The following is a 13,870-nucleotide window of genomic DNA, read 5'->3' on the forward strand; positions in this document are numbered from 1 at the left end:
GAGAGGAAGCGAAACGAGGGAGAGGAGCGGCGATAGCTGCCGCCGCGACAGAACGAAAGATGCGCACGTAATCGTGCGCGCCGCGCAATGGTGACATCGGCGCAGAATATGCAGCAGTTTTCATACTGTGTAATCTAAACGCGAAGTATTGTATTAATTTACGCACTTTTTTTCACTATTTTGAAGCTCCGGAAAGCGGGTGCGCAAATTACGCGGAGATAGCGCAACACATGGGAAATTATGTGCACCAAGAAGTCTGAACTGGTCAGAACTGCCTAAGCGTGTATCTGTGGCACCAAGTTAACACGGCAAGCGGTGTCTCTGGGACATTAAAATACAAGAAAGCACCTGTTCACGCCACTACCACTTATACCCGTGCCACACGGGCAGAAAAAATGGCATTTACCCCCGAATGCCTTCAGATTTATTGCCATTCGCGCGGTGCCACACGGGCGAACAAAATGGCATTCATCCGAATGCCATTCGAATGCCATTCGCCACCAACTGCCTTTGCCAGAACTCAGTTGACTGAGAAATGCCTACTCTCGACGACACAGCTCGCGAAGTGCGATTTACCTGAAAGTATATAAAACAAATCATATTGAGCTAAAAATGAAATTTCCCGTCTTTTATTTGCACTAAAGTCTTAAAAAGATGCTTTGGACGTTATACGAAGAAAATAAAGTATTGATAATGAAACGCTTATCAATTTTAGTGTCTATTTACGCTGTGGATCTGACTAGTGTTGGCTTAGGTTGCTACGGTCGGCTGCAACGTTGTAAAACAAAGCAAGAAACTAAAACTTAGGACAGCGTAATACGCTTATTTCTACATTTGATGATTATCTGATGTGTATGAAGCTTGTAAATGCTTCTTAATTTTTTTATTGCTATTCACTCAATGCTCACTTGGAAGGTGCTGTGATCGACATCATCAAGTCAAATGCCGTTCGCTTTGGACGTGTAGCAGCTCCGGCGAAACGAATGTCAATCGGGAACTGAAGGCCTTCGCCACCAAATGTCATTTTCTATGCCCGTGTGGCACGGGTATTACAAGATTATGTCTGGGCACCACTGCGCCGTCTTTGAATGCGAAAAGAATCAGTGTGAGAGGAAGATATTACTCAGCACTGTCTGTGAGGATTACAACACGATGGGGCATGCCGATGCAATGTTTTCCAATCACAGAGATTTCCATTTGCAATGAAAAATGCCAAGCTCTGCTGCCAGTGGATAATCACAATCAGCAGGAAAAACTATGAGACCAGTAAAATAAAGTGCTAGTGAGTTTACTTCTTGCATTTATTGAACCCGGACGCCGACTGTTCCACTTTGCAGCGGCGATTTGCGGGCAGTGACATGTAGTATGCAGCACCAAATCATTGCCGTACTTTCTCGCAGGGTGCACGCCAATAATAAAATATAGTACGACTCACATGTGGATGAACGCACCGCACACGCTCAATACAATTGTAGCAGCGTACTACCGCGATGCAAAGAGACGTGAACAGCCCATAAAGCGTGGCTTTCGACTCAGTCGAACTGCAACGTGTGATGAGTGGGGGAAAATGGAAAGACCGCACCTTTGAATGACTGGAGAAGAGGACGAAAATGTGTTTGGTGCGTGGTAGCGCCGCTCGTGAGGAAGCGGGAAGAAGACAAAGAAGGTTAGAATGCTTGTGAAACCAGGTGAGGCGAGGCAGTCAGACAGCAGGAGAGAACGAGGGTTGCGACGGCTACCGGACCGTTGTGGCGCCGAACCTTTCACAGGTGAACTCAAGGCGAACTCGAACGATGAGCGACGCTGGATGACAACGGTGCAAGTTTCATCATTGAGACCTGTGAGCAAGTTAGCGACTCCGGGGGACACCGAGCCAGGCAAGCTGTGGCCTGCGGGACTGTCTTACGGGTGTTCCAGGTGTGGCCGAGCATGCGTCTGGCTAGCCACGCTACAGCAAAGTGGCCGTCCCAGCGACTGTCGTGATAGCAGCATAACAACCTCAAGGTGACACGGCGACGCGTCGGACCATCTTGTCGACAGCGACGTATGAGTGGCTCATGTGCAGTGCTGTGCTAAATAGCTGCGCTGTGTCATGGTTGCGGGAGCCGTGTATTGTAGCCAGAACATACGACTTGTGGGCAGGTGTTATTGATTTGGCCTCTATAAGAAGTATGGCAGCGATGGCGAAAATGCTCCTGGCATGTTCATTGAGAGAAGAAAAATTTCTCTATGGTACTGACACACCCTCCATCAGAACCAGAAGTTGTCACAGCTTGCAATTTTTCAATTACTTCAACTTCAAGAAAGGCTGCATGTCTTTTGTCAAAGCCTTTGCGCAGAAAGTTGTGGATAGATGAGCTTAAGTATAAATTGACTGTGGGTGCTAGCTTTTTGGACCCTGCGTGCATTGTCTATGGAGGCTGGTCCCAGGCAACTTACTCGAACACTTGTTCTTACTGGCTTAGTCCATCATTGCTACATAAAGGTGGGACCAGAAAGCAGCACACAGGCACAACTCGCACGCTTTTATGGGAAGCAGCGGAAGCTGGGGACTGACAGATATGAGGTGATGATCACACGAAGCTGTAGCTCGATGTGAAACTTGTCTCATGCTCATGGCAGCACTTCAGTATAATGGGGGGTGTAACGATGCGCCGCGGATATCGACATACCCATTTAAGAGTGAAGGCCGCCAATTTGCAGTTGGTTAATGATCGGTTATGCCTAAGGGGACCAAAAAAAAAAAAAAAAAGAGAGAGGCACGCAGCCTGCTTTGTCTTGGGTTTTGGGGCGCTGACGCTTGAAATTGCTAGCCGCTGCTCCGAGTGGTCGCTGCGTACCGAGCTTGACCGGGTGGTCCTTTGCCAATGCGCAATATGCCCATCTGCGGTTTTGAGGAGCGAGTAGGCAATGTAATTTGTTGCTATCGACAAAGCACATTACGGCTTCTTCGCTTCTGCATGTTTGCTAACGCAATGATCCTGCCCGCAAAGTTCCTAGCGAAATTAGGCCTAGCCACGACTAGAGAAGAAATCTCGGTTGTGATGCGCGTGGTTGTAGTGCTCGATGTTTCAAAGTTCGTTATGCTCAATTGTGAGTATAAAGGGTTGTCCCGCGGTGGTTTTTGTCCCAAGGTGTGAGCGCTAATAAGCAGTGGATGCAATAAGACGCTATTTCAGTGGGTTTGAGACACTCATCTGAAATTTTTCCGATGACATAGCGTTTCCTATAATCAACTAGAGAGGCTCTGGTGCTGCGATTGTTCAGCGACCATGGGAAGGATGGGTAGTACACGGATTTACCTAGTCCTCGTACTTGCGGCGGTCAATCGCACTTGTGGCTTCGTTTATTGCCGTGTTTTGGTTTTGTATCAGAGCGAAGTACGAACCCTTTTGAACTTCTTGACCCTAATGGAAATGGTACATCTAAATGATTAAGGTCGTGAAGCGCAACTGCTGAACATTTGCTGATTGTTGTTACGAGACAAAGCAGCTTCAAGCCACGTGAAGCCAAAAGGAACATAAAGTGTGAAGACTAGGCATATCTGTGTACTTCCAATAATTCCCGTGCTCGCTGAAGCGCTGTGCTTTGCAGCTCCCATAGTCGCTGCCGCCAGAGTTCCCTCTAGTGTATATTTAGGAAACTCTGTTCGACGAGTTTGGCACGCTATTGTAATCTTATAACTGAACTTTCATTTGCAGCTGCTTTAACTACACCGCGTCCCATGAACACGATTGTGAAAACGGCACTAAGCCGCGCGATTTTCGACGGTTGTGCCGTTTAGGAGCTATAATTTCTTGTAAAGCACCATTTTTGTTTCTTTGTGATTTCCGCAATAATTCTTGCAAATTTGGCCAGGCGCAGAATTTTTGTAGAGCACTTGTGCATAGTTTTTCCATGATGTTTTGGAATCAGATAGGAAAAGGCCTAGAGAAACTGAAGATGTTATTTAAGAAAAATCAAATTTTTTATTCCCTGTTGAGAATAAATTTGTATATGACTTGTAATTCTCTTTGGTTATACTAGACCCATTCAGTGTTTTCATAAATGTCTGTTGTAACAGTACTTGGATTTTATATACTCCTTTTACAACAGACCAAAATCTTCTTCACTATGGAGGTCTGTTGTAATCGGGAAATTCAAGTAAAATAGCTTGTAGTAGCACATGAGGGGTGCACGATTTTTTCTAGGAGGCAAGTGTCTTGAGGAAATTTAAAATTACCAACATGTCTACAGGGTTCAGCATAGCAGCTGCAATTAATAAAGAGGACAGACAGGAAACAAAGATGGGAGAAAGAGAAGCAGACATCAACATCGAGTGACTGAGAAAAACCATAGCGTTCTCTCTAAGTGCAATGCAAGGCTTTCGAAGAAGAAATGAGTACTGTGAAAGCAACTGCAATTTGCATTTTCTGTGTTCCCTGCTTTTTTTAAAAAATCTGATTCATGACCCATATTTAAAATGGAGTGTCCTTTGCATTGGTGAGGAAGTTTCAGCTGTATTGGTCAATGAGAACTTTGAAAACTATCTATGCGATTTGCTAGACACTGGAGTATAACGCGCTGGGCTGTACATGAGTGTAAGGGAACGCGAAACAATATCCAGACAACCATTGATCAAGATGAGAAGTACTGGAAAAAAGTTATTTCTTCAGTGTTTTGAAGAGAAAGATGTCTGGATTTAGCATTTATCGAACTCAAAGCAATCATTATCAATTTTACCAAGGATGCTATTGTGGTGTCTGGGTTTCAGTTACGGTTTTGGAACCGGTTCTCTGGCTCCACATTGGGCCTTGTACAATTGTAGATATACCGCGCTGTACATAGTAAAAGAGAGTTTTCCGCCCGGGTCTTGTGTGTGCCACTTTCTACTCCTTCCCGGTCCGCACTTCGGGCTCCGGGCCCCGGGCCTCGTGTTCTCTGTGCATCGCGTTCGATACAACATCTGGCGACGAGTCGACGAATCAGCTTGCTTATGACCGAAGGTGGGCAGATGAGCTTTGCTACTTGTGCTACCCTGTTTAGCCCCCTGGATACTGTCTCGCTGACACTACATTTTCTGTGGATCACCAGTTTGTGACTCACCGAGACCATGCATACTGGGCTACGCATCCGACTCCGTCCCCCGGTTCGGCTACCTTCCTCCACAGGGATGCATGCTGCAGTACCTCCGCCCCTGTTCCTGCAGTGCCCCGGTAGGCCTCTTATTCAATGGCGAAAGGGGTGTCCGGCTCTTCGAGTTTACATCGATGCCGCTGCCTGGGACGCCATGCCGCAGCTCAAAAAGGCATTGCTACTGAATACACTGGGCGTTGAAGGCTTAAACTTCTACCCTTGTGCGGTGGAGGACGAAACGACTTCGGCAGTGGACCATGCAATCATGGCGGACACCGTGCAAGACGTGTATGCTGCAACGCTCCAGCAGTTGGACACGATTGTTGACGAGCAAGTCCATCGGGTGTGCCTGCGTGTCTCATTCGCTACGGCAACAATTGGTCGAGACTGCAGTGCAATATATTCTAAAAGTTAAATGGCTTGCTCGACTCCGCAATTTTGTAGCAATTGTTGCAGGAACTTCATTGTTGCAATTGTAGCAGGAACTCGACTCTGCAATTGTAGCAGGAATTGCGTTCCTGAATCTGTGGAGAAAAATTCTGAAGATGAGAGTGGAATTCTCCATTCAGAATGCTCTAGATTTTGCCATAGAAGAGGAGTGCGTCAATTGTGCATTACAACAGCTGGATGCCCTTTCAAGCGACGCTGTTTGGTCGCGTTAGACATGACTTGGCGACCTTCCTTCCATCCTTCAGAGCATTCCTCATTCTCCAGCTGCTTCGCAAGTCAGCGTCGTCTGCTCACTGACTGTGACTACCGGTTTCCTGGCGTCGCCGGCAACTCGCATGAAAGCGTGCTTCCGCTGCGGTTCGTCGCAGCACTGGGCCGACGATGCCGCTTGCCCTGCAGGAACCCGCACCTGTGTGCATTGCAAAAGGAGAGGACACTATGGAAGCATCTGCCGATCTATCTACAAGGGATGTATCTACTGATAAATCGGGCCATACTTCGTCTTTCCGTATTATGATTCCGGCCCAGACTGAGAGCGTGTTCACTTGTGCTGCACCTGTTGACGTTCCAGCTGGCTGTGCTCCTCCTGATGTGCCTGCTCCTGTCGTGTATCCTGCGGTTGGGCATACCCGGATTATACCTGCTTCGACTGGGAGTACTTCCACTGCAAGGATGGTTATTTGTGTTGGGTCTGCTACGGCTGACCACGCTTTACCTGCTTGCATCTCAGCTGTCTATACTTCGCTTGTGCCTGCTACTCTCGTTCTGCCTGTTGCTGCTTCCACTCCGGCAGTATTTCTTCCTACTGGTGGTGATCTCCGAGATACTGTTTCTGTCCACTCGAGGTGCATCTGCTGAGCGTAACAGCTAGAATTCCTGAGCCAGTTCCTGTTCTGCGGGCTGCCGAGCTGCTTCCTCTAATCGCGTCTACGCCGACCATGCCCGTTTCTGCTCTCTGCACGGCGCCTGCATCGATGGCGCCAAGCCATGCTCCAGCGGAGCTTTATCGCCTGCTTGTTCTAGCCCCTACTATGCCGCAAGTACCCTGGAAGGAAAGTTCATGAGCCTACTCTTTCGCACCACGGGACGGCTGTGGGCATCGACAGTGCCTGTCGTGGAAATGGCATCACTACTGGCGTCGACGCCGTAGGCTCAAGCGACACAGTGACTATGCGACATCCTCTCTCGTGGGAGGGGATGATAGGGTGGCGTGCGGCGTATGCTTTGCCTTTGTGTTTGCTGTACATTTCTTTATGCTGGCATGCTGTGCAATTCTTTATTTTTCTGTGTATGCACATTTTCATTTTGCCTTCGTTACATATTAGGACCCTGCATGTGGTTCATATTAAGGGGGGTGGGGGGGGGTGATGTGGTGCGTGGGTTTCGGTTACGGTTTCGGAACCGGTTCTTTGGCCTCACAGAGAGCATTGTACAATTGTATATATACCGCGCTGTGCATAGTAAAAAAAGTTTTCTGCCCTGGTCTCAAGTGTGCCACTTTCTTCTCCTTCCCGCCCTGCGCTTCAGGCGCCGGGCCTCACGTTCTCTGTGCGTCGCGTCCGACGCACACTACAAGAGCTATCACGTTCATCAAGTCAGTCAGCCATTTCCTTTATCAATTTGTAGTGTGCCATGGGGAGAGCAAGCAATTTTCGGCTATCCGTGTAACGAAATTGCAAATCCTGTGCCACGTGCAGTGCGATATTTAGTTGGCATGTTCACAAGAGGGTTGACTACTAATTGGCAGTGATCGCCGAGTGTGTTTAAAATTGTTGGGGTAATTTGAGGTCATGATAAGTCTTGATTTCAAGTGCTTGTGTATCGGAGCTCTTGCTTGGACCTGAAAGTGCAAGGGAATGCAGGAGTGTGTATACACGCAAGCTGCTTGGGATCCCCCACACTAAAGCTCTCCGATATGTTCATTTTGGGCCCCTTTAACGGAACTAGAACTGGCTAACCTCCCTGACCTTCCTCATTTATTCCTTTAACGGAACTGCAAAAGCTGCACCAATTGCAACAATATGATGCAATTTCTTATTTTTGTGCCAAGCTGAACTGAAATCATGAGATTTATTGAAATTGGGTCAGGCTGTGCCAAAGTACCCGACAGGCCTCAGAATTTTTGCAGTGTTGCTAATTTTTAGCAAGCAGAAAATCAGTTAAATAACCTGTAGTTTCCACTTCATCACTCTATCTAGTGCAGACTGTAACCCTAACCACATTATAACCATGAAAGAAAAAAAAAAAGGACAGTGGTTTTAAAATTTCCTGGCATCGTTTTATCACATACAGAATGCTTTTTCATTCATTTTTGCTGTGCAGGAAAGTTAACTATCGTTTGGAAGGGGCTGCTTGTACGCTCTGTCACAGTACACAGCACATTTCCTCCCTTTAATAGGGATCTGTGCATGTGCCATATAATACGAGTGAGTACTAGTATGATTGCTGCCATGTAAAAGATCGCTAGCAATCATGCATGTATGATTATTCTGTAGCCATGAGGAACAATAAACAAAAACTTTTCTCAGTTTTCTTTTTTCACCACTCCCTTCTGCTTCTGTTTAACGAATCTCCCCAATTTTGAGGTCGCCAAATTCGCATGTTCACAATTGCATGTGCAGCACCTGTCAAATGGTTTCACAGGCTCAGCAGATGTTGCACTGTGGAGTTCTTCAACAGACAATAGCAGTGGTCACGTTTATTGTGCATGAGTTACCTGATGTTGAATAATTTGCACAGAATTTTTCTTTTCTAGCGGTCAGTCTTATTTGCTTACTGCTCTAAATTTGGGATTTCGGGCTCCAAGATTTAGATGTTTATGCTCCTAAAGCAATATTTTCCTGCTCCGAAAATTGCTTCGAATTCTAATTCGGCTGTTGTATCCCTGTTTTGAGCACTGAGTGAAGTGATCTTCCAAAAAAGACTACATAGAACTAAACATAATAAGCCATTTGTACAGCATGCAAAGTACTGGAAGGACATTTTGAAATTATAAAAGTGTAATGCTCTGTCTTATATAGAGTAGAACTTCAAGTATACGTTCTCCGGTTTTATGACGACCTGCATTTTATGATGAATCAGTTGGGTCATGGCAAAGTCCCCATAGAAATAGTGTATTAGAAACCGTGGTTATACGATGCAGTTATATGACACAGTTTTACGCCGATCCCGCACCTTACGATGGCTTTCAGATGCTGCCTGAAAGGAACACAATCTTTACTTTTATCGAATGTTGACCAAATATTCATGAGCTCAAAATATGAAATGGCATTCCCCTAGGTGTACAACTGAAAGATTTATTCTACTGATACATCATGCGCTTTTACAAATGCCTCGATCGCGAGCATAAGTATTCGGGGTCGTTACCTTATCAAGCTCTATCCACACAGAGTAGCTTCAGCTGGCCGAAAAGCTGATATTTTAAAGTTTTCAGTCCTTGGAAACTTTTCCTGGTCGACGTACAGCTGATCACTTTCCTTTTTCACACTCACAGTCACAGGTTTGCGCACGTGTAAGGTTGTGACGCGGCTGTTTTCAGCATGCAAAATCACTTTCACTTGACGTCATTGTTTATAATATGAGCGGGACACCACTACTTGCACTTTACAAGGTAACAAATTACAACATACTTAGTCGCGCACGAGGCTTTCTACGCGAACTCGTGGTCTATTGCCATTGTGGGATAGCGATGACACTGTTGATGGGTGGGGGGGAAGCTATTGGCAACGCGGTTTGGTTGTTTTCACATGCAAGCAATTTTTGGGCTCGATTTATCGGTAGAAAGATGCACATTGAATTAAATTTTTTTTAAATGTTGATAATAAAGATTTGCTTGCATCTCCTTCAACTAAGTAATTTTACCATTAGATACCTCTGGCAAGAATAATTCAGTCTACCTTCCTTGCAGGGGCACAAGGTTGTGGCATGGACCTTGGTACCCGTTTTCAGCAATCTGTACCTGTTTCGGGGCTAGGCTGAGTGTCACTGCCTCCAATCTAAGTTCTTTTATTTTAAGACGGTTTTGCGGGGTCCCCTGGAAGTCGTATTATCAGGGCTCCACTGTATTGCCTTAAAGGGATTAATTTAACACAAGCATATAAGCCCTGCCAGTACTGGATTTGAATTGTGTTTTCCATGTTCATCATGGAGAGGCATGCTCGATTGCATAAATGGAACTCTTTGAAGCTTTTATGTTCCACGTTGACTGTGTGGGTTGTGACTGCCGAGCATATACGTATATGAGGGGGAAAGGGAGGAAGGCTGCAGCCAGTTAAGGATGAGATTCACAAATGCCCACTTTTACAGCAACCCACTCTATTCATTACTGTTTCATCTCTCTGCTATAAAACTTGATTCTGCTCATTTGCAAATACTTTGCTTTCTTTGTGCTCAATGTTTAATCTGGGGATGCTTTTTTTATTTTTTTCAGGACGCCATTCCTATGATTAGTAAGCTTAACTTTGATCCTAAGTTTGAGAGTGCTATGAAATACATATATGGAAAGACCCTCATATGCCGGAACCTGGAAGTAGCCACTCAAATAGCACGGACATCAAACTTGGATTGCATCACTTTGGACGGTATGTTTTCATTGCTTACATACCTTATGTTTGATTACTCGGACCTTGAAGCTCTGTACAAATATGGTGTAAAATTGCCCTGTGACATCCTCTGCAGCCAAGCAGCAAGGAAAAAGACAAACATAGTTACAGTTAAACCTGGATATAACGAAATTGATAAATTCCCTGAACAATTCGTCATAAAGAGGTTTTGGTTATATACAGGTTTGGTACGGAAATTCGAAAAATAAAGGCGCAAATTAAACAAAAGGAGTACTGAAGACAGAGCTAACCCCAAACAATCATTTTACAGTAAAAAATTGCATTATTATTGCAATAGCAAGTATATGGACACTCTTGGCGGGTTCTTGCTGTTGCCGCAATGTTCCGCAACAAGTCCAAATTGACAACATGCCCCTGCGCATGATAGCTTTCACAAGCGAGTAACAGCGTGCGAACGCTGCTGAAGCAGAGATCACATGAGTCGGCCCATCCGTATCACCTGGAAAGTGCGTAACATCTCCAGCATGTTAGAACTGCCATCGAATGCTCAAACAGAAAGAAAACCACCCCTCTTCAACAAGCATGAAACAGCGTGGGGAGGGGGGGTGGGGGTGGAATCGTTCGAATAGCAATAACGAACTTGGATTTTAAGAGCGGTCGCGATTGCTGGCGCGCTTGCTATCTCGGTGAGTATCAGTGCGGTTTCAACGCAAAAGGACTGTGTGAAAAGACCAAACGTAATTGTTCCTGTCAAAGTTGAAGGCACGCAATTCTCCCCACCGAAGGATAAGTGTACGCACACTAGCATCTAACCCCTTCTCCCCCCTCCGCATTCGCGGGGCAATTTACGCGTGGGAGTCTACATATAATATACATTCAATTCTCGTTGAAGGGCGCATTTGTGGGTGCGCTTTTTCGATGCCTAATAAGACATGCTCGTAAACTTGCCGTGCTACTATAACCTCTGCTTCGCGTTTAGATAACTGACTGTGCAAAAACAATGCCAGGCCTGCGCGGTAGGCGCAGTATAGTCACAGCGAAAGCTAGAAGAGCGGCCTTTCAGAGCCCTTCGAAAACACTCACATAGTAACTACTGCAAGCACACTTGCTTGGTACCCACTAGGGCATTAATAATAAACTTTTGGGTAGTAGGCTGGCATTCGCTATGCTATTTTTCGTCATTATTCTGAGAAGCGTGGTATCCGTTAAACACTTGTTAGGAATTTTGTGCCAATTGTCCATGCAGTGGCTGACTACAATGAGAAATTATGGCTGAAATGGGTATGCGCCACAGTTAATAGGGAAACAAGAACAAGCTTTTGTAATGGGTTGGAGCATTGGACAGCCCACTCGTTACGCTAATTGTATTATGTGACGACTGGTTCTTTTGCTGTTGTAAAACGATTTATAAGTCGTATTAACGCAATTGCTTCTCGACATCAAGCCTGCCTAAGGCAAGTTTGACAACAAGTCGCAAGCACCAGAGTAGCTCAGTGGTAGAATACTGGGCTGGTATCCAGCGGACCCGGGTTTGAGCCCAACCGTGCCATTGGTGCTAGGTCATGCCTGCCTAAGGCAAGTTTGACAACAAGTTACAAGCACCGGTGTAACTCAGTGGTAGAATATTAAGCTGGCACTTAGCGGACCCGGGTTCAAGCTCCACTGTGTCATTCGTGCAAGGTTTTTTTTTCTAATTTCGTACAATACTGACACGGGCGGCGGTGAACAACCTGCAAGTGCGCGTGACCCGAGTTGTGATCTCATAACAGCATTCGCTGTAAAACCGCTTTGGAATCGTTGTGGTCATTGTCCCTTAAGCCAGCGTTTATATGAGTTATGTGGTGTCATGTCCAAAAGATACTATTTGTTAGTTTCACTTAGGCTATTAGCAATATATGCAATACCAACAGTCTGTTCACATTGAAAGTATAAGATAGAAGGGTATAACAGCCATCTTTAATGCCGAAGTAGTGCGAGTGTCGGTCATCACACCCCACCCAAAGTTCATAACAACGCCCCTGCCTTGCGTTCCCAGTTCCTTCCTGCTTTTTGAAGATGGGTGGGGCATTTCTCTCAGCTTTAGTAACAATCAATGGCAGGCCTCGCACACGGGGTGATGCTATCGCATCTGGACTCTGTGCAAAAGAGGTAGGTCAGCTCTTTTGTTGCGATAGCAATTATATAGACAGTCTCTTCTGGTTTTTTGCTGTCACCGCTGCGAGCGTCTTTCACCGTTTATGTATACGAATTTGTATATATGAAAACTCAAGAAAGGAAAACAAAATTGGTCCCGTGTCTGCATGTTTCGCTGCAAATGTCGTTGAAAGACGATTTTAGTAGCAGGAACGCAAGAAATATATACACATAACAACAGAAATCAGTGCAAAACGCATAACCATTGTAGCCAGATAAGCAATTTACAGTGACACCACTCCTGTGCCAAAGTGCGCCAAATCAGATTTACTGCACCATTCTGATAATATTGTTGCGGAAGAGAAGAGACACCGTATCGACAAGGCTGTGGATGAAATATATTTCAAACCAGCAGCAGCGGCGTGACCGGTTGACCAGACACCGGGCGGAGACTACTCTTTGTCCTCTTTGTCAGGCACACACGTGCTTCGTCCCACAAAATGTCAAGATGCATGTAGCATTATCCCTGGCGGCAGAAGCGCCGTCTCGGTGCATCTAGATGTCAATGTCAGCGGGATAGTGGTAAGGCTTCAAGCGTGCCACATGTACAATATCGGTGGTCTGTGTGGCCGTGGAAGGCGATGAGGCAGCAGGGGCAATTTTGTATGTCACAGGAGTAACCTCACGAGAGACTCGATGTGGACCTGTGTATCGGGAAAGAAGTTTTTCCGACAAGCAGACTTGACGGGTCGGGGACCACAGCAGGACCCATAAACCGGGGGTAAGAAGTGCCATTACGGTGCCGTTGATCGTACAAATGCCGCTGGTTCTCTTGAGAGGCCAGAAAGCGAGTGCGGGCGATTTCGCGTGCGTGGCAGCCCGAGTGATAGCGTCAAGGGCATATTCGCTAGTCAGTGCCGCGGTAGACGGAATGACTGTATCTAGGGGTAATGTAGGCTCTCGGCCGAAGAACACAAAAAATAAAGAGTAAGTGGCAGTGTCATATGGAGAAGAATTGTATGCAAATGTCACGTATGGCAATGCAAGGTCCCAGTCAGAGTGGTTGGAAGAAACATACTTCGCAAGCATGTCTGTAAGTGTTCGATTCAGACGCTCCGTGAGTCTATTTGTCTGCGAGTGGTACGATGTAAAGAGCTTGTGCCTCGTTTCACATGGCTGAAGGATATTGGCTATGACTTTCGATAGAAAGGTGCGGCCACGGTCTGTAAGCAGCTGGCGTGGAGCTCCATGTTGCAAAATCACATCGTGTAGGAGAAAGTCGGCGACATCTGGGGTGTAGCTTGTTGGAAATGCTCGCGTTACGGCGTGGCGCGTGGCATAGTCTATGGCCATAGCTATCCACCTGTTGCCAGAAGAAGACAAGGGAAAAGGGCCCAGGAGGTCTAAGCCAACAAGGAAGTAAGGCCAAATGTCAAGTGGTTGAAGGTGTCCGGCCGGAAGCGTCGATGGTGTTTTGCGGCACTGACATTTATCACAAGCCGCAACGTATCTTCTGACTGAGCGTAAAAGCCCTGGCCAAAAGAAGCATTGGCGAATGCAGTCGTAAGTGCGGGACACACCAAAGTGACCGGCAGTTGAAAGGTCATGGA

General features: G+C 46.2%; 1 protein-coding gene across 2 annotated transcripts in view; it reads left to right on the top strand.

Annotated features, from left to right (window-relative positions):
• SMC3 (structural maintenance of chromosomes 3) overlaps nucleotides 1-13,870 on the top strand; it is a 310,016-nt gene that overhangs the window by 112,015 nt on the left and 184,131 nt on the right. For both annotated transcript variants that reach the window (XM_037426550.2, XM_037426551.2), the window contains exon 17: nucleotides 9,995-10,145. In XM_037426550.2, coding sequence (XP_037282447.1) covers nucleotides 9,995-10,145 — 151 coding nt within the window. The remainder of the gene's footprint in view (nucleotides 1-9,994; nucleotides 10,146-13,870) is intronic.

This window comes from Rhipicephalus microplus, chromosome X (genome assembly GCF_043290135.1).
Source record: "Rhipicephalus microplus isolate Deutch F79 chromosome X, USDA_Rmic, whole genome shotgun sequence".
NCBI lineage: Eukaryota > Metazoa > Arthropoda > Arachnida > Ixodida > Ixodidae > Rhipicephalus > Rhipicephalus microplus.